General features: G+C 50.7%; 1 protein-coding gene across 1 annotated transcript in view; it reads right to left on the bottom strand.

The window, feature by feature from the left end:
• Nucleotides 1-7,595: 7,595 nt before the first annotated feature.
• The window catches only part of LOC119465139 (methylosome protein 50), a 99,533-nt gene continuing 87,041 nt past the window's right edge, over nucleotides 7,596-20,087 (bottom strand). Inside the window, exon 9 of the mRNA XM_037725938.2 lies at nucleotides 7,596-7,769. Within this exon, the coding sequence (XP_037581866.1) occupies nucleotides 7,613-7,769 (157 nt within the window). The 3' untranslated portion in view covers nucleotides 7,596-7,612. The remainder of the gene's footprint in view (nucleotides 7,770-20,087) is intronic.

Below are 20,087 nucleotides of genomic sequence, written 5' to 3'. Positions count from 1 at the left end.
CCACGACCACGGCAGAAATTTGCTTGGAGTGTCCATATAATTGCTATCGCAATATATCCGCTCATCTCATTATACATTGTCTCACTCATGCCTGATCCTTGGATTATTACGACCTTAGTGAGTGGTTTCCATCTTGGCGTGCACAATCTGCTAGTGCGATAACTCATCACCGCGAGTGAGCTTGTGCACACAACGCGCCTCCATTTTTCCACAAGCAAGATGAACTGATATCACCTCTGCTTATCGTTCAAGCACTCACCACGTTCACACTCACTTCCACTCACTCATGTTCACATTCACCTGCACTCACACTCACGTTCACACTCACCTCTACACACCCAGCACTCACCTCGTTCACACTCACAGCACTCAGTCCCGTTCACACTCATCTCCACTCACACTCACAGGCACTCACCACGTTCACACTCACTTCCACTCACACTCATTGGCTCTCACCTCCACTCACACTCACTGGCACTCACGCGCACTCGCACTCACTGGCACTCACACTCACTGGACATCACCTGCACTCACACTCACTCGCACTCACAGGCACTCACACTCAGTGGCACTCACTCGCACTCGCGCCTTTGAAATCAGTGCGAGTGAGTGAGTGCACTCATGAGTGAGTGTGCCGACCTATGCCAGTTACTCCCGTTTTCTCTGGCATATTTTTTAGAGTCTACAATTGCACCACAAGACAGCACACAGACGCTGCTCAGCGCGGCAGCAGCAGCGACAGAATTGACCTTCACGCTGTTTTGCGTCCACGCGAACTAGCGTCGAAAGCACAGCGCATACGAAGCTATCAGCACTCGGCCGGCGCACTTTGTACACATCGCAGATCGCTTTGAAGACGAGGCCCACGCGACCGCACACTTTGTCCACATCGCAGATCGCTTTCAAAATAAGGGCGCCCACGCGACGTACGCAGCAGCCGCCGGTAGTGGAAGGCTAAGTCCCAGTTTGACTTTGGCTGAGCTTCAATGTCAGATTTACGGAACCAGGCGTTTTCTGCATTTGTACCTGGAGTAGTAGAGCTATCGCCCTAAATGTATTTCTCCTTCCTGACCCGGCCCGACCGAGGCCCGAAGGTTCCGTCAAGAGCAAGTGGTTTAAAATAACAATAATCGATGTTTTGTTAGTGCATGCTTGGATAAGAAGTACTTTTTGTGGAGACACATCTTAGGGACATACAGCAACCACCCTGTAATCCTGACTATGCAGGGTAATATTGCGATAGAACAGAGGGCAGCAGAAAATGGGGTGGAATTGGGGCATTCATTCATACTTAAAAGTATGAATTGGCAAAGGGTCAAACAGGAATGCAAGGAGCATTTATGGCTAAAAGGGTAACCTTTAGTAAATTATTTTACAAAAGGGCCTCAGGATGGCGGAAGATATACCGCCCACGAGGAGCGTTTATTCAGCTGCGGCATTCTGTACTAGTTTTTCTTCAAATACAGCGCTGGTGATCGTCAAGAGCGTGTTGGAGCAGACTTTGTAGCAGGCAAAGTGTTTTATAGCACCCGTTGCAAGAGAAAAAAAACTCGGCGCTAATGCAACGGTAAACTCGGCGGTAATGAAGTTCGTCATCATCATAATTTATTGTACCCTTAAAGATCCCGTCAGGGACGTTACATAAGGAGGAGGAGACAGGGGTGAGAAGCGGTCATACATAGGCATGGGAAAAGGGAACGTGAAAAACAGTTCCACTCAACGTGAAAGCTGGGGAAGTGCGGAGCAGTAATTCGCCGGTTTTTCCCGTGTATTTTCGTTGTTTATCTTGTTTTATTGCGATAGCAATAATATGGACACTCCAAGCAGATTTCTGCCGTCGCCGTGAGGTTCCGTATAAAGTACAAGGGCGATAAAATCGTCGCCGCGCGTCGTATGCTGTATGTGCCAGTGAAAGCGCGCTTTCTTTCGTGAAAAGAAAAGCGTTGAGCTTTTTTTTTCACGATGTTGGGATTAGTTTACCTGCACTGGCGAGCAACTTGGCTACTCGGGCGCGCATCGCTTGATCAGCCCTGCGTCGGCGCTGTTCTTCATGGGCGAGCGCCCGCTGTCACTCCAAGCGTGCTTACTGCTCGGCGTCCTTGGCGGGAAAGAGCATCCCGGTACGGCTAGCCACCGTAATCCCGGAGCGCGGGAACGGCTCTTTCAGCGCGCCCTAGCGGAAATTTTCCACTTGTGAGGCTTTGGCACCCTCTCTTGACTAGTTTCGTTATCAGCTTGGCATTTTCGATCCGAGTTTTCATCAATTTGGGTTAATGACTGCGTTAATTCATATTTTCCTCATTTTGTATTACTTTGTACTTATTTGGTTTAATTTTATCCATTTTTAGAGGAATATCATGGATATGTTATGTCTTACGTAGACTTTGGGTTGTGCGTGACACCCACCGACGAGGGACAACATCCCGGGTACCTAAAGTGATCCGCACTTAACACAGGACCAAAGCCAAAAATATTGGCTTTGTTGCAGATACATTTGAACTTGAATATAATAAACCGCAATTTAACAAAGCTTGTATTGCGACAGCAATTATATGGACACTTCAACCGGATTTCTGCCGTCGCCGTGAGGTTCCGTATAGATAAAATCTTCGCCGCGCGCCGTATGCCCGAGCGGAAGCGTGCGGGGACGCACGCTCACGGAGAGCGAACGCACTCAATCTTCCACGCGCAAGCAAGGAAGCGGGAAGCGAGCGCCCGCCGGAGGGAGCGGGGGGGGGGGGGGGGGCGCACTTCTACTCTGCCAACAACCGCGCTCGTCGCTCGCCCGCACCGTCTCTTATCTCCACACGGCTCTGACCTTTGTATGCGCTGTGCATTCGCCGCTCAGTTTCCGTTGAAGCGTTAGACCGCACGTACCTTCGCCCGCTGCGGCGTATGCGCTTGGTGCCAGCGTTTTGACAGTCGTTGTCTGCAGTCATTCAGTGTGATCTAGTCATGTTTGTGCGCGCTCACACCACGCTTGTTCATTCAGTTAGTAATAGTCGGGCAACATTTTCCAACGCACGCTACTCATGTAATGCAGCCCGGATCGGCAGTGCAGAGCTACAGGTGTGTCCCTTCGCACGCGCTGCCCACGCGAAGCGCTTCTCATCAACACCACCGTTTCACACGCGCCTTCTCGTGGTCATCGAGTCTCTCTTCATGTCGGTCTACTTACGCCGCAGCACACCTGCTTACTTAATCAGCTCATGTTTACTACAATTCATATTGCTACCAAAGCCGCTCACCTTACTTCGTATGACATTGCTGTGTTGCTATCGCATTCATTGCTTCGCCCTTAGGGCGAAACTGTGACTTTTGTTTCCTGAACGTCTTTCTTTTGGATTTCACATATTTTTTCGCCGCGATTCAAAGATGTTTGCCCCCGTTTCGATTTAGTAAAGTCTTTTCGGAAGACACACGGATAGAAAAAAAAATGCAGTAGAAACCATCTCACGATGACTGGCGACGGTAAAGCGTTAAGATTAAATCGATATAGCGACGCAACGTATCGCCACCGTCGAAACGAGTAATGTATGAGGCGTGTACTGCAGCACAACTCTTCAGAGCTTCCCTAAAGAACATTCAGCGCCATCTAGCGCCGCCGTCGCGAATGGCCTCAGCAATGTATGGCACGTTGTTGCGCGCGAACGCTGAAAAAACTTGCAGTGGCTTAGCTCGGCTATGCCAGGATATACGTAGCGTTAGCAAAGGTTCAGCTGATTATTCTTAGCTTTCCTGGTTGTCTAGATTGTCAAGGATTAGCTTGATTGTCATGCTTGCTGCTGCTCCAATGACACACACAAACGCCAGTCAGAAGCGCAGCGGCTCCAGCGCAGTGTCAGACGGCGACTGCACAGCGAGCGCGCGCCGGCGCCAGTGCGTCTACCACGGCTACGACGTCACTCCTCTGGAATGCGCAGACCGGCGGCGGCGGAGTGCGCGAGAGGTGCCGGCTCCGGTGCGCAAGCCGTGTGACATCATTGATCCTTGCGCATGCGCAGCACGGCTCTTGATGTGCCGCGCGAAACGGGCTTGGCTAGGCCAGTGTAGCTAACGCTACAAAACTCTTCTCGCGCTTCTTTCGTGACCCGCTGCGCTGTCTAGGGGTATACTGTCGAGGCGTCCTCGCGTCGCCTCCTAGAGCGTCTCGGAGACAACACGCCTTTGTCTCCCACCCGTCTCGTAGGGGTCGTCGCGCGTCTTACGCGGCACTACGCTTTTCTCCCTGCGCTCTCTTCGCTATCGCCGTCTTCAATCAACCGCTGTGCTCCGCGTTCGCTCTTTCATTCTACGCTTTTCTCGTTAGCTCCGTTACGCCAATGGACAACACCGAAACTCAACGGAGAAACGGGCGCCTTAGAGCTACGCTCTAAAATGAGGCATCCACAAATTTATATAGTTTCTATCCGGGAGTTCTGGAAGAGGTTCACGGTTGCACGTAAAGCCACAAGTAGAGGAAAGTCACTCAGATTGTCATTTTTTTTTTGCCTCTGCTGAGCCAGAATTAGTGGAGCTTTGGTTTTCAGGGCTATCTGCAATGATCGCCGTTTATGTGACTGGTGCAGCAGCTTATAGAGTGGGAAAACGCGATAATGCTACTTCAGTGGAGGAATCCGCTGGATGCGTTCAGTTAAAGGGACACTATAGGCAAATATAAAGTCGGCGTAGACTGTTAAAATACCATTCCAGAAACCTCGCAACACTTGTTTGGTGCCAAGAAAAGACTTAGTTTACGAAAAAATTGCATCTGAAGCGTCCAAATACCTTTATCACAATTCAAATCTCCCGCCACCCACGCGGTGACGTTGCATACGCCAGCACCGCCCTTTGCTGCCTCAGTGAGTAAAAGTGGAATTGACGACATTCGAAATTCTGCGCGCCCTTTACTGTGCAATGACCGCACTTCAAAATTTGGTTGAAAAAATGTCACAGTTTCGCCCTAAGGGCGAAGCAATGAATGCGATAGCAACACAGCAATGTCATACGAAGTAAGGTGAGCGGCTTTGGTAGCAATATGAATTGTAGTAAACATGAGCTGATTAAGTAAGCAGGTGTGCTGCGGCGTAAGTAGACCGACATGACGAGAGACTCGATGACCACGAGAAGGCGCATGTGAAACGGTGGTGTTGATGAGAAGCGCTTCCCGTGGGCAGCGCGTGCGAAGGGACACATCTGTAGCGCTGCACTGCCGATCCGGGCAGCATTGTATGTGTAGCGTGCGTTGGAAAATGTGGCCCGACTATTACTAACTGAATGAACAAGCGTGGTGTGAGCGCGCACAAACAAACATGAATAGCTCACACTGAATGACTGCAGACAACGACCGTCAAAACTCTGGCAGCAAGCGGATACGCCGCAGCGGCGAACGTACGTGCGGTCTATCGCTTCAACGGAAACAGAGCGCGTAAAGGTCAGAGCCGTGTGGAGATAAGAGACGGTGCGAGCGAGCGACGATCGCGGTTGTTGGCAGCGTAGAAGTGCGCCCCCCCCCCCCCCCCCCCGCTCCCTCCGGCGCTGGCTTACCGCTTCCTTGCTTGCGCGTGGGAGAGATAAGAGACTGTGCGGACGAGCGACGAGCGCGGTTGTTGGCAGAGAAGTGTCCCCCCCCCCCCCTCTGCTTCCTCCGGCGCTGGCTTTCCGCTTCCTTGCTTGCGCGTGGGAGATTGAGTGCGTTCGCTCTCCGTGATAACGCGCGTCCCCGCACGCTTCCGCTGGGGCATACGGCGCGCGGCGAAGATTTTATCTATACGGAACCTCACGGCGACGCCGACGGCAGAAATCCGGTTGAAGTGTCCATATAATTGCTATCGCAATAAAACAAGGCATATCCCCGCTTTCGCTATCGATATTTGACAGCTTCTCGGCCAGCTGAGTTGGGATGAGTCACTTGCGTTTCACGAGATAGCGATATCGCGGCTATAGAATGCGCGCTCTTCACCACTGATCAGTCGCTTATGCTGTCTCAAGATGAAAAGAGAAAAGCGCGTCAGCGCCAATCACCAACGACTCATTCCATTTCTTAGAAAATGGCAGAACATCCAGAGAAGCACCTTTGGTTGGCAAATACATTTTTCGCGCATGCGCATAATATTTCTGCAAATGATCAATTCTCTGCTACTTGCAGTTTGTGCAACTTTCGCGAGCCAGCAAAACCTGCGCAGCACTGCGCGATAACGAAACTACTGAAACGTTAAAGTGCGGGCGGCGCATATGCCTTAAAGCCCCTATATTTAAAAAGTAGCGCCATTCTTAGATCTTGCCGCCACCACGCTCACCCCGGCGCTTCCTCCTCGCCCTCTCTTAGCCGCCTCCTGTCGCCCCAGCCTCCTCCGCTCCCCCATTGGCCAATCCGTGTCACGTGGAAGTTCGCGTCGCGCTTTTGTATATTTTTTTCTTTCCAGCGCGCTCCTACTGCCATTCTCGGGCCTGTGCGACGAAAGTGCTGTACGCACAAACGGATCAAACGTGTTAGGGACAAGAACTTCGTTGTGATGGCATGCTGCTGCGCCTTAAGTTGCCGCAACCGACAAGGCGAGGGCAAAAGGCTTTTTTTGTTTACCATCCGGCGTGCGCAAACGCTTGCTGCACACTTGATATTTGCGCCGTTTCGCATCGTCGCGTTGCTACTTCCAAAACGGCATTATTAAGACCAGTTACTGACTGACGAAGCAAAATCGCGCCTCAAAAACGTCTCCGCAGGGCGCGATCGAAGTTTTCCTCGGATTTTCTCTGGTAGCGCGTTAGCTGTCGTCTGCCACGGCAGGCCCGACGCAGGCGGCGCCACTGTCGATATCGCGCCTCGATCGCGCTGGTCGCGCCTAAAGCCCCTCCATCCACGCGCCACCGCCGCTTCTGCTAAGTAGCGCCAACCTTTCATGTGTGCCGCTGTAGCCTGATTCGTCGCTCAAACCAGTTCCGCTTCCGCAGTTTCCGCTTCCGGTGTTTCCGTTTCCGGTTTTTCTACTTCCGGGATTTCCGGTTCCTGAATTTTCGCTTGTTTCACGCTCGCACCCCTACGAAGCAGTGACGTCGCTTCCGTTAAAAACGGAAGCTGGGATACGTAAGTTCCGCTTGACGCCGGAAACTGAGCGGGTGAGCGAGGGATGAGCGTAGGTTGGCGGTACTTAACCTGGCCGGCGAAAACGCGTATGGAGGGGCTTTAGTCGCGCCGAGCGCGATAGTGGAACGGAGGAGGAGGGAAGTGGATGGCGCTACTTTTGATATATAGGGGCTCTAATATGCCTTTGTTTGACGAGCCACCTGGTGGTACTAGACTATCTTCAGGCGTGAAAATAGTATTTACATCTTACACAATTTAGTACCTGAAAATAGTATTTTACACCTTGGTCAAGATACTCACTTAAGAGTGCACTCCCTCAGACTCCTCCCAAATGTATGGGTGTGACTGTGTGAGTGAGTGATGAAGGGTGTGAGTGGATGTGAGGGTGAATGATTCCGACTGGTGTGAGTAGACCAGAGTGACAGTGACTGAGTACCCGCAGCTAGGCTGATGACGAAGACATGGAAGATTATTCTGCAGATGATGCTTAGCACTTTACAAGCACTTCGCACTTTACAAACATTAGCACTCCTTTACAAGCACACAAGTTTATTGGCCGCTGGCAGGTGAAGGTGCATCCCCGCTTTCGGGTGAGGGCCCAACCGAGTGTTGCACAACGCGGCCATCCCACCCCGCCGACAGGAGCACATGCTCGCCAGTCCAGCACAGGCCTCGCACGAAATGACTGTGTTCCTCGCTGCGGTAACTGCAAAACACAACATGGGGGGTGCTCTGCAATCACTTCACTTCAATAACTTAATAGAAGTATTACGTAAGAAGTGGGAATACATCCGTAGATAATTTCCATACGAAATAATTAAGCACATGAATACATAAATGTTAAATACACAAAAAATAATGCAAACTACAAATACAGGAACAGATAAAAATGTGATCGCTAACGAGCACGCGATCACACCCTTTCTCTCTCCTCCGGACGGAGCGGATGCTTGTGATTGGCTGGGGGTATGGCGTGATCGCGCGCGCCAGCTGCGGGTGCCGCGTCTACTTCTTCATGCATATTGTCACGTGGTAGTGACGCTGAAGTAAACAGTCGTATAACTGCGTATAACGAAACTGATTCTTTATTGGGCCAACCTGTGCCCACAAAAGCAAGCTACACTCAAAGCACCACGAAAGCGGCGAACACAGTCGGCGGTCGTCGAAAATCTGTCAGCGGCGAAACGCGTCGGCTTTTATACCTGAGTCATCGAAGGTTCCAGATTAATACCTGATGCCCGCGTGTCTTCCAGAAAGTTCTAGACAATTCGCGTCGGTCATACAATCAGATAACTTAAGCGTCGGTGAAAATAGGCAATGGAAAGAAGCATCGATAACGTTCTAGAAACTTCCGATACAGGCGCGTCCTGCGCCGAGCGATAACGTTTAACATTTGTTAGCAGGTGGAAAGCGGCCACCGGTGAAAGATAAACATGTATACGTGTCAATATAAAACACCCCTTTATGATGAACCGACAGTGGCTGAATCGGTTAGCGTGGTGGCTTTGCAACCCAGAGGTCGGTGGTTCGACTCCACAGCCCGACGAGCAAATTTAACAGCGGAGCTGTTAAGCCGGCCTTAATGTGTGCTGCCTGCCACTGTGTTGCCTAGCAACCACCTCGCGGAGCGTCGCGCGCTATGCTCGGGAGAGAGAAAGAGAAAATGAGAGCGAGAGACCGCGCGTCGCGCACTATTCTCGGGAGAAAGAAAGAGAGAGTGAGAGAGAAACAAATTGCAGCAGCACTACAGTGTACTAGAAGAGATGTAGTGCGCTCACAACGCGGCAGAGCTTGACGCACTTCGTGTGGACCCCGACAGGTGGCGCGGTTCGCAGCGTCACCTGAAACTTTACTACGCATCGCGGTAGAACTATCGGGTGTTGCTGTTTTCACCGTATAAAAGTAAAATGCACGACGTGCAGCGCACGAAGGTTGTTTTGGTGCACCTTCGCAGTTTGCAGTGAAATAAATTACTATTGTTGCGGCTGATCTGCAGAGGGTTGGCGTTGTTTTGAGCCGGAGGCACGGATAAACTAGCCTTGCTATTCATGCTGTTCTGTTAAAGGCATGATACGGCAGCTGCAGTCACGGTAGCAAGGGGCACTCGAGTTTTTTCTGCAGCTGATCGATAAAATGGCCAGTGTGGTTTCGCCACAACGACCGCACATCGGCGTTTCCAGCACCACCGCGCCGAATTTAACCACCACATCGTTTTTTTTTTTTCGCAGGTAGGGCGTGCAGCGCCTTAGACATTTTCACGTTGCCCCATCTATTCACGAAATATTTAGCTATCACTGCTGCACAAGTTAAGCTGGTTATGTATTACATCTTTCGTAACGTTAATGTGACATGAAATCGAAAGGATGAAAATTCCAGGTATGTACATTTATGCAATACCAATGTTTATTTACAACGAAATAAAGAATGATCCCGGAAGCGCCGGGAGCAGCCAGTGAAAACTCCGGATAGCTACTGTCTTGTGCGCTTCGGCTTTTCTTCGCGGGTGCTTCGTCCCTTTCACACCTTTTCCTTTTGTTCCTGGGCTATAAGGTGCACGAGTTAATTTGATTATTAACTTGATTTGATTGTTAATTAATTATGAATCGCGGTTCGAAGTGTAACTCACAGACCGCGCAAGATTCCTCCAGTGTCTTATCTGCACGGTTGAGGTTCCTCTCCCATTCCTTTCGCCATTCTTCATCACGTGGAACGCTGAGCAAAGACGCCTTTGGTGCATCTTTCACGCGACTGTAGCCAGTTCTGCACTCGGGTGCAAAACAGTAATTTCGACGGCGGCTAGCCATTTTCACTCACTCGGAGTGCACATTGAGTAAAGCGTCAAGCACAGAGCAAGCACAGAGGATACTGCTGAAAACACCGGCTGTACTTGCAGTCGAGAGCCGACAACGTCGATATTAAGTGGTTCGTTTTCAGTAAGGAAAGGTTGGCGCTATCTTCTGCAGCCCTTGAGGGCGAATGGTCAACGTCGCGATCCAACAGAACGCACTCCATACCAATTGAGGGAAGTTTTCAGGAGAAACTGGCGGCAGCGCCTCTGGCGGGCGCCGGAGCAGTCGACGCTGAGTGCTCCGCGGCGCCGCGGCACAGGGATACGGCAGTGAGCACACTGCCCCTATTCTAGTACACTGTAAGCAGCACCAACGAGGCAATGCGCAGAGGTGCTGCTGGTCATCGGCGCCTCTCCGTTACCCCGCATTAGCGCCGAACGCTCGCGGTGTCCGTGACTGCAGCAGGCGTCTCTGGCGGCGGCTCGGCCAAGCTCCCACCAGCTGCGCGCTACTGCATATGCGCAGCGACGTCATCCCGGCGTTTCGTCTGCTGCGCGCCGCCTTTACCCAGTGCATAGGCTTCGCCCCTCTTTCCCGATGCCACGGACCACGAGGAAATGCTTATACACTTCGTATAACTTAGCATCACTTCGCATTACTTCGTATAACTTAGCATCACTTTGTATAGCCAGGACCAGCTAGGAACTGACCAGCTCCGCTGTCTTTAGCCTTGCGCCACAATGCAAGCTACCCTGACTTCTTGAGAATAAGCAGCAGCTTCTGAAACAGATGTCACTTCAGAAGCATCGGGACAGTAGGCGAGAATGGTGTCTATGAAGCAGGAACGTTCTCGTCCATAGACAAGAAAGAAAGGAGAGAAGCTGGTGGTAGTTCGCGGGGCAAAGTTATAAGCATAAGTGACAAAAGAAAGAATCTGGTCCCAATTGGAGTGATTGCTGGACACATACATCGCAAGCATGTCGCCGAGCGTACAACTGAAATGTTCTGTCATGCCGTTAGATTGAGGATGGTAGGTGGAAGTGGTGCGGTGAATAATGTTACACTCCTTTAGCAGGGCCTCGATGGCATTGGAGATAACGACGTGGCCACAGTCACTTAGTAATTCACGTGGTGCACCGTGTCGCAGAATGAGGTGGCGAAAAAGGAAGCAAGCGACGCCTTTCGCGGTGGAAGTCGGCAATGCAGATGTTTCAGCGTACTGTGTGAGGTGGTCTATGGCAACAATGATCTACTGGTTACCATTAGGAGTGCTTCAAAGGGGGCCATCAAGATCAATTCCAACACGGTTGAATGGTCTGGCTGGGCACGGTAAAGGTTGCAAGGGACCTGCAGAACTCTGAGGAGGGGTCTTGCGGCATTGACACGTAGTACATGAACGGATGTACTGGTGAACGAATCTGTATATGCCTCGCCAGTAGTATTGAAGACAAAAACGGGAGTATGTTATGAAGACGCTAGCGTGGCCGCGTCGGGGGTCATTGTGAAAAGCTGCACAGATGTGTAAGTGCAGATGACGAGGAATAACGAGGAGCCATCTATGGCCGTAGGTGAAGTAATTCTGTCGATACAACAGATCTTCGCGGATGGCAACGTGTTGTGCCTGATGAACGGTGCTTGAGAGAGACTCGGGTGAGCAGTGATACAGGAAGTCGAGCAGTGAAGAGATCCAGGGAACTTTACGCTGTGTGGCTGGTATGTCGTTGACGGTGAGTGCTGGTATGTCGTTGACGGTAAGTGCAGGTGGAAGTTAGCAAACAGTGTTAGAAGTGGAGAACAGGACAGGGCGTCGGGAGCTGAATGTTTGCACCCAGAGCGATAAATGACACGTATGCCATACTCTTGAAGGCGTAAAGCCCAATGAGCAACGCAGCCAGTGCGGTCTTTTAAGGATGATAACCAGCATAAGGCATGGTAGTCAGTGACAATGTCAAACTGACTGCCATAAAGGTAAGTCCGAAGTTTGCCGATTGCCCAAACAATCGTGGTGGAGATGCTGGGCATCCGTCTACCTCGCACTTTAACCAAATGTCACGGGATGTTCTTCTAAGTAAAGTCCGCAGGGCGCCTAATAGAAGACCAGTAAAACGGGGAAGTCTTAGGTGGACACCGATCGAGCACGCACTGCTAGTTCATCGTCTTTCTCTTCCAGACTTCACCGTGCCGGTGCCGATGATCTCCAGTACAGTGCATTATCCTAGCGCAATTTCATCATCAGTGATGCTACCAGCCCATGCCATTTCAAAGCAGCTTTTGGAGCAGCCAAAAATGAATTTTGGAGCAATAAAATGGACTTTCAGAGCAAGCAGGTTTATGAAAGCAACTGTGAACAATATTACATGATATGGAGCTTTCACAGTGGTCAAGCCATGTGAAGGGAGGAAGTGGTAGTTGATTCATAACTCAATCCAAACACAAAAAATGTCTTTCCCCCTTCATCTCATCGGAATCTTCACTATGGACAGCGACGAAGCAGTGGTGCCCTAAGATGTGTTAAAAAGTCACTTCAGTAGCTTAGAAAAGCACAGAAGCAATTGGACGTACTATACGTGCCGACTTTGAAGGCGTTTTGTGAACCTTCAGCGTGATCTCACTGCTATAAACGTATCTAAGACAGAGCACTCAGTGGAAAAAAAAAATGGGTATGTTGATAATAGAACAGAGCTTAATGTAAGAGGTGCACTCTCCTTCTTTACCTCCCCAAATGAATTGACAATTTATTATTTTTTTTATTTTTGTGTTGTTGCAACACCGTTATCACCAGATTATCATCATCATCATCATCAGCCTATATTTTACGTCCACTGCAGGACAAAGGCCTCTCCCTGCGATCTCCAATTACCCCTGTCTTGCGCTAGCGTATTCCAACCAGATTATACAAGTCTTCTAAAGTTCGAGTCTCAGTAATTTTGATAAATTAATGCTATCTACATAAGTAGTTGCTTGCATAGGGAGTTTATTTGCTTTGGCAGACTCAGCTTATAAGCTTATATTGTTACGCCGTGTCACTGCCAGTGAAAAGTGAGGGAAGCGAGAGAGGAAGACGACATTGCTCGTACGATTGACACCAGCCAGCATAGCCCAAGGAGCTACTACATCTTTGTGCCTCAATCATTAAACGCTTCCCTTAACCGTCTCCCGAGGTTGTAACAGATTGGTGGATGGTAGAGCACTGCACGGGCCGATTTTTGCGGCCCGGGCCCGACCCGGGCCCGTTTTTACATTGAGCGGCCCGCCTGAGCCCGATCAAAACTTTTATGGCGAGACCCGGGCCCGGCCCGGGCCCGGAAATAGTCTACGTTACCCGCCCGGCCCGACCCGCCACCCCTTTACCTTAGGCCCGAGCCCGGCTCGAAACCGGCCCGAACCTGACCCGAGACAGAAAAATACATGTTTTTCAGAGTTGAGACGCCCGAGAATAAGTCGCTGCAAGTTACATGTGCACCACCAGAAAGCCCGAACCCGGCCCGGGCCCGGGTCAAAAAGCACACGCCGTGCCTGAGCCTGGCCCGAGCCCGTGAAAAAACTCCTCTACCCGGCCCGGCCCGGACCGTGGCCCGGGCTTTCGGGTAAGCCCGAGCCCGTGCAGTGCTCTAGTGGACGGTGCTCGGTAATACGAACCCAACGACGGAAGCTCTACTCCCTGGTCTTCGCCGCAGCCACCGCCTTGCCGGACTTCCGCCTTCGCCGATCAAGATGATGTCCCGACTCCAGACCTCTGATGCATCGGAGGCAACTCCTACGGCTCCTAAGGGTCCCTGGCCGTACTACCGACTGCCGCCAAACTTTGACGGGACCTCAGGGGAAGACGTTGACGAGTGGCTGAAGAACTATAAGCGGGTGAGCAGAAGCAAGAGCTGGGACTAGGCAGCGCAGCTCAGTCATGTTGTATTTTCACTGACAAACACTGCTCTCATGTGGTATGAAAACCACGAGGACATGTTCACCACTTGGGATCGTTTTTGTTGAGGAAGTACAGAAGTGCTTCGGCGATTCTAACGCGAAGAAGAAGCGAGCGGTGCAAACATTGGCTCAGAGGGCACAGCTTCCAGGGGAGACATGTACCACATCTATAGAAGAAATTTTGAAGCTGTGCAAGATAGTGAATCCTAGGATGACTGAAGAGGACAAGGTTGGACACATTCTGAAGGGGATAGCCGAAGACATGTACAATTTCTTGATTGGCAAAGAAAACCTGAACTCCACGTCTGACGTGATGCAGCACTGTCGCACAATTGAAATGCTGAAGATGCGACGGATAGCTCCGAAATTTGGCCGCCTGTCAAACATGCCAACAGTGACTAGTGTCGACACTATGTCGCCTAATGACGTCTTGTCGACAATACGCCAGATTGTACGGGAAGAATTGCTTCGATGTCAGCAAATCTCTCATTGCCCCAGCGCCTTTCAGGACGGCTCTGCAAGAGAGACAGCACGCGTGCGAACGCCAGCCGCTCCAGCCCCATAGCAGCCATCAGTTAATGTGGCAGACGTTGATGAATGCCAAGGTACACTACGATCACTTGAGTACTCCGATTGGACACCCTCCAATTACGAACGGCGTTTTCGCTCACCTCGTTTCACTCAACGAATGTCGGCTGGCTACCGTCCCCATTAAGAGCGATACTGCTACCCAATGCCTTCTGACAGGACTGGTAACTCTGAGCTGCCACGGGTGTCTCGACCTCCACCGGTGTGTTACAGCTGCGGTGTCCCGGGTCACATGTCGCGATATTGCAACAACCCCCCTACATACCAGCGAGATCCCTTGCTCATGTCTTCCCAGCCTTTCGACCGCCCGTTCTCTACGCCACGGCCACCACGCGCGCCCACCAGTTTACGCTACCCCTCACCGGCCTTTGATCGAAGCTTAACGCCGCCACCAGCTCCACGACGATCCCCATCGCCGCAGTGATGCATGCAGTCACCGCCGCCGGAAAACTAGTCGGCGCGGCCAATGGGAGTGAGGCCGCAAGGTACCAGACACTTTCGACCGATATACCCCCGTCAGTGTTTATGCTGAAGAACAAAGTTCATGTAGTTGTTGATGGCGTACCTACCATGGCACTTGTGGATACAGGTGCGACAATTTCTGTGATGAGTGTGATTTTTAAGAACCTTCTTGGACTGAAAGTGATGTTTTGTATAAGCCGTGGTGCGACATTCCGTGGTGTGAGTGGTGATGCATTGTGTCCGGTGGGAGTTTGCACTGTGGACGTGTCTTTGTGCGGCAAAGTGTTTCCCACAGAATTTGCAGTTATTGCACGATCGACGCATGACGTTATTTTGGGAATTGATTTTTTGCGGGGGTGTGGGGCAACTGTTGACTGTAGAAGTGGGCACCTTTCCGTGCATGGTAGTTTCCCAGCTGCTCTATTGGAAAATTCATCCCGTGATGAATGCCTCTTTTTTGTCTCCGAGGACACGGTCGTTCCTGCCTTCTCTGCTGTGTGCATTCCAGTAATCTGTTGTAGTAACAACCTTGCCATGTTCGACGCGACGCTTGAACCGATTCATGCGACCTGTGTGAAAAAGAACATTTTAGTGCCCCACTGCGTGGTGTCTGTAGTTGAGGGCCGCGGAGGTGTGTGGACAATCAACAGTTCAATGGAGCCTGCAGTTTTGCCTCGTGGCATGAAACTTGCTGTCTTCAAACCAGAATCCTCTATGACGCTGGTTGCACTTGTTGATGCTACAGGCGAGAATGGACATCTCAGTTCTCAAGGTTCAGCCGATTCACAACTTTTACAAATGATCAGCAAGTCACTCAGCCAAAGCGAACGTGACACACTCCTGGGCGTTCTCTCCAAGCACATGAAAGCGTTCGACTTTTCAAAAAGCGGCAAAATGCCTTTAATTCCAGCGTCTCAAACACGTCATCGGATCAACACCACTTCAGCATATCCCGTACGGCAGAAACCTTACAGGGTATCACCATCTGAGCGAAACATCATCAACGAGCAAGTGCAAGAGATGTTAGGAAAGGGTGTAATTCAAGAATCCACGAGTCCCTGGGTTGCTCCTGTCATTCTTGTGAAGAAGAAAGATGGTACGTGGAGATTCTGCGTTGAGTATCGCCGACTGAATTCCGTAACCAAGAAAGACGTCTATCCGCTGCCCCGTATTGATGATGCCATCGACTGCCTACATTCCGCTTCCTACTTTTGTTCCGTGGATCTGAGAGCCGGTTATTGGCAAATTCCCATGCACGCAGATGAAAAGGAAAAAATGGCCTTCGTTATGCCGGACGGGCTGTACGAATTCAACGTCATGCCGTTCGGATTGTGCAATGCACCGGCTACATTCTAAAGGTTCATGGACACTATTCTGCGTGGTTTAAAATGGCAGATTTGCATGTGCTACCTTGATGATGTCGTAATTTTTGGACGCACATTTCAGGAGCACAACATTCGTCTCAATATTGTACTCGACTGTATTGAAAAAGCTGCGCTGAATTCAAAGAAATGTCATTTTGACGAGCGCCAAACAGTGGTGTTAGGACATCTCGTCGATAAAGGTGGAATTAGACCCGACCCACAGAAGACGGCAGCTGTTGAATCATTCGAGCAACCTCAATCTGTCAAACAGCTTCGTAGCTTCGTAGGGCATATTTCCGGCGGTTCATACCCGGTTTCGTGGGTGTCGCTCAACCCCTGACGAATCTTCTGCGTAAGAACACTCCGTTTCAGTGGACTCCTGAGTATGAAGCCGATTTTTGACAGCTCAAGTTTTTGTAAACTTGACAGCCAATACTCCGGCACTTCGATCCTTCGTCTCCAACGGAGATTCACACAGACGCAAGTGGCGTCGGCATCGGTGCCGTTCTCGTTCAGCGCTCTGGAAACAAAGAACATGTCGTCGTGTACGCAAGCCGTTCTTTAAAAGCAAGCCGGAACGCAACTACACTGTGAGGTAACAAGAATGCCTACCCGTAGTGTTTGCCGTGCAGCGGTTTCGCTCGTACATATATGGTCGCTCGTTCACCATCGTCACAGATCACCATTCGCTGTGCTGGCTGGTCAATCATCGTGAACCATCCGGTCGCCTCGTGCGATGGGCCCTTCGTCTACAGGAATGTGTGTTCACTATTGCGTACAAGAGTGGTCGTCGACACGCTGATGCGGATTGGCTTTCTAGGATGCCACACCGTACGACGGACTGTTAAGCCGACAACGTTGACCACCTTATTGCTTCGCTGTCGCCTGACTTTCCCGATGCCTTGACATTCGCCGCAGAGCAGCGCAAATTCCCAAGCTTGAACGCTTTTTTCTCTGCCACACAGGGGCCTATATCCAAAGGCCGATTTTGCGTCCGAGATGGTCTTCTTTACAAGAGGAACTTATCAACGACGGGCGCCGATTTTCTACTGGTGGTTCCGCAGTCTCTTCAAACATCTGTTCTGCGCATTACGCACGATGACCCGACCTCTGGTCACTTAGGGACCGCGCGAACACTTAGTCACACAAAGGAACGATTCTACTGGCCTCAAATGCGGAAAACAATTGACACCTATGTGGCCAGTTGTACGCAGTGTCAGAGCCACAAGCGACCTACCTCAGCTCCAGTCGGTCACCTACAGCCAGTAAAGCCCCCCCGTTCCCCTTTTGAAAAAGTTGGCATAGACCTGATCGGGCCGTTTCTGCGTTCTTCGAAAGGAAACCGGTGGATAATTGTGTGTGCTGACTACCTGACGTGGTATTGTGAAACCGCAGCCCTTTCCTCCGCCACTGCTGCGCAGGTATCTCATTTTATGCTTCATTCAATCATACTCTGACATGGGCCACCTCGCGTGATAATAAGTGACCGTGGTCGCCAATTTATTGCCGATGTGGAAGAATTGCTGCGTTCGTGTGCCTTCAAGTTCTGACACTCAACAGCTAATCATCCACAAACTAAGGGCCTCACTGAGCGCACAAACCGAACGTTGATCTACATGTTATCAATGTGTGTTGCTTCGGACCATAAGAACTGGGATGAAGTATTACCGTTCGTGACGTACGCTTTCAACTCTGCGAAACACGAAACGATCGGTTTCAGCCCTTTCTTCCTCGTTTACGCGCGCCAACCTCATCATATGCTGGACACTATCTTTCCTTTTGTGATCCATGACGATTTGTCTATTGCAGAGACATTGTGTCGTGCAGAAGAGGCTCGTCGACTTGCTCGCTTACGTACATTGGCCGCGCAAGACCACTCTAAAACACGTTCTGACAGTCAACAGCAGCATGTTACCTACGCTCCCGGTGACCTCGTGTGGCTGTGGACTCCAATACGCCGACGTGGCTTGAGCCAAAAGCTACTTGCAGACTATGCTGGGCCGTACGTTATCCTCGATTGTCTAAGCGAAGTGAACTACACAATTGCACGTCTCACGTCAAATGGCCGTCGTTCATACAAGACAGAGCTGACACATGTTGCCCGCTTGAAGCCGTTCACACGAAGAAAGCAGGAGTGACTTGCCCGGCGGGCTTCGTCGGGAAGAGGAGGAATGTTACACCGTGTCACTGCCAGTGAAGAGTCAGGGAAGCGAGAGAGGAGAAAGAGGAAGACGACGTTGCTCCTAGGATTGACACCAGCCAGCATAGCCCAAGGAGCTACATCTTTGTGCCTCAATCATTTAACGCTTCCCTCAACCCTCTCCCGAGGTCGTAACAATATTAAAAACTTGAGTAATCAATTAGTAGAAGACAACTTCATTTTGTTTAACCCATTCGCTTTCACAGCCGGCGATCTGCTGGGCACTCAAAGAACGTCAGTTTCTGGCTATTTTTCATAGATGGAAGTCCATTGCAGGCTATTTTCTAGTTGTTTTGGGATTCGCACACTAGATGGACACATTTGTCTATACTGTCAGCAGAAGTCGATTGTAAAACAGTGGAAAGCTTCCTGCTCACCAGATTTCACTCTTCTTGGCTTTCATTTTCCACTTCTGGCTACCCGCGGGCTGCCAGAGACGGCCTGAGTGCCTTCGTTTTTCTCAGGTTGCTCCACCCACCGCGTGATGCACTTCCGCTGTGCATTCGTTTTACTCAGGCTGGACGGTTCTGGCTACCCGCAGGCTGCCAGAACCAGCCAGGACAATTTTGGTCTGGCTGCTCTCGGGAAGTTCTGTGGTTAGCAGACGACAAAAAGAGGTGACGAGCGCTCACCGCCATCTTTATGGGGACTTGACTGATTGCAACGCGGGTGCTTGAGAACATTTACCTCGCTCAGCCAACTGGCTTGCATAGAACGCTAGTGCGCGCGACGTGGTTTTGGACTTCGTCTCAGTGAGCGCTCGCGTACTCATCAGCTCCATTCCCGATGTCTGCGCGGTGTGTGGTTCGCTGGTTACATCACTTCTAGAGTTTTACCTTACTAATGGTTCTAATGCACCATTTAGCCTTGCGAGGCGGTGCCATACGAGCGGCGGTGAACCATTTAAAGTTTTCTTTTGTGTGTGTGTATGTGTCCCGTGAATGCTTCTTCCCGGCTGTGAACAGCGGGCTGTGCTCTCGATCATGCTTGCGTGGTATCTTCATCGTGTTCAGTGCAAGTTATCCGCGAAGATGTAGACGCTCATTCCCACATATTGCGGTGCCTTCTTAGTTCATCTTTCTCTGGTGGTGTCCATTTTCACATCGATCGCATATATGCGGCAATATCTCTTTTTTTCTGCAGTTTGTGAAGGCGTCGCAGGTAGCCAGTGTTCGCTCCGTCTATCGGTTGTATGCTTAGGTGGCAGCTCAAAAACGATGCATTATAACTATATATAGGCCGGTGATGTTAAAGGAATGCATTGGTTGAGATGAGTAATGGCCACACATACATTAGCTTAATTATTGCTCTCATGATCAACCAGTACTATTTTTCATGTGAAGCTTTTTGCTGATCACAGGTAGCGTGCATTTTCATGTGCCAGCCACAGCCTCAGCTCCTTCGGCACAGGAGCAGAATTAAGAGGAGCCCCATCAGCCGAAACAAACTTTCTCAAATCGAATTCAAGCATATCGGCACGAAATTTTATGCGTATAAGACATACCCGATATCTTGCTTGTCAAATGATTCCAAATGTTGCCGATGGCTGATGTCCTTGAGGCATCCTCAAACAATCGCTTTCGCGATCCCTTATGAGCGATTTCGCGTCTTGGCATCGGAAGTGTCGCAGGCCGTTTGTTGTCCTGTGCAAAGTGAGGTGCCCTGCGCATGTCCAGTGCCCAGTCGCGCAAAGTCTCGCA

Source organism: Dermacentor silvarum, chromosome 9 (genome assembly GCF_013339745.2).
Source record: "Dermacentor silvarum isolate Dsil-2018 chromosome 9, BIME_Dsil_1.4, whole genome shotgun sequence".
NCBI lineage: Eukaryota > Metazoa > Arthropoda > Arachnida > Ixodida > Ixodidae > Dermacentor > Dermacentor silvarum.
This window is presented reverse-complemented; position numbering and strand designations above follow the sequence as displayed.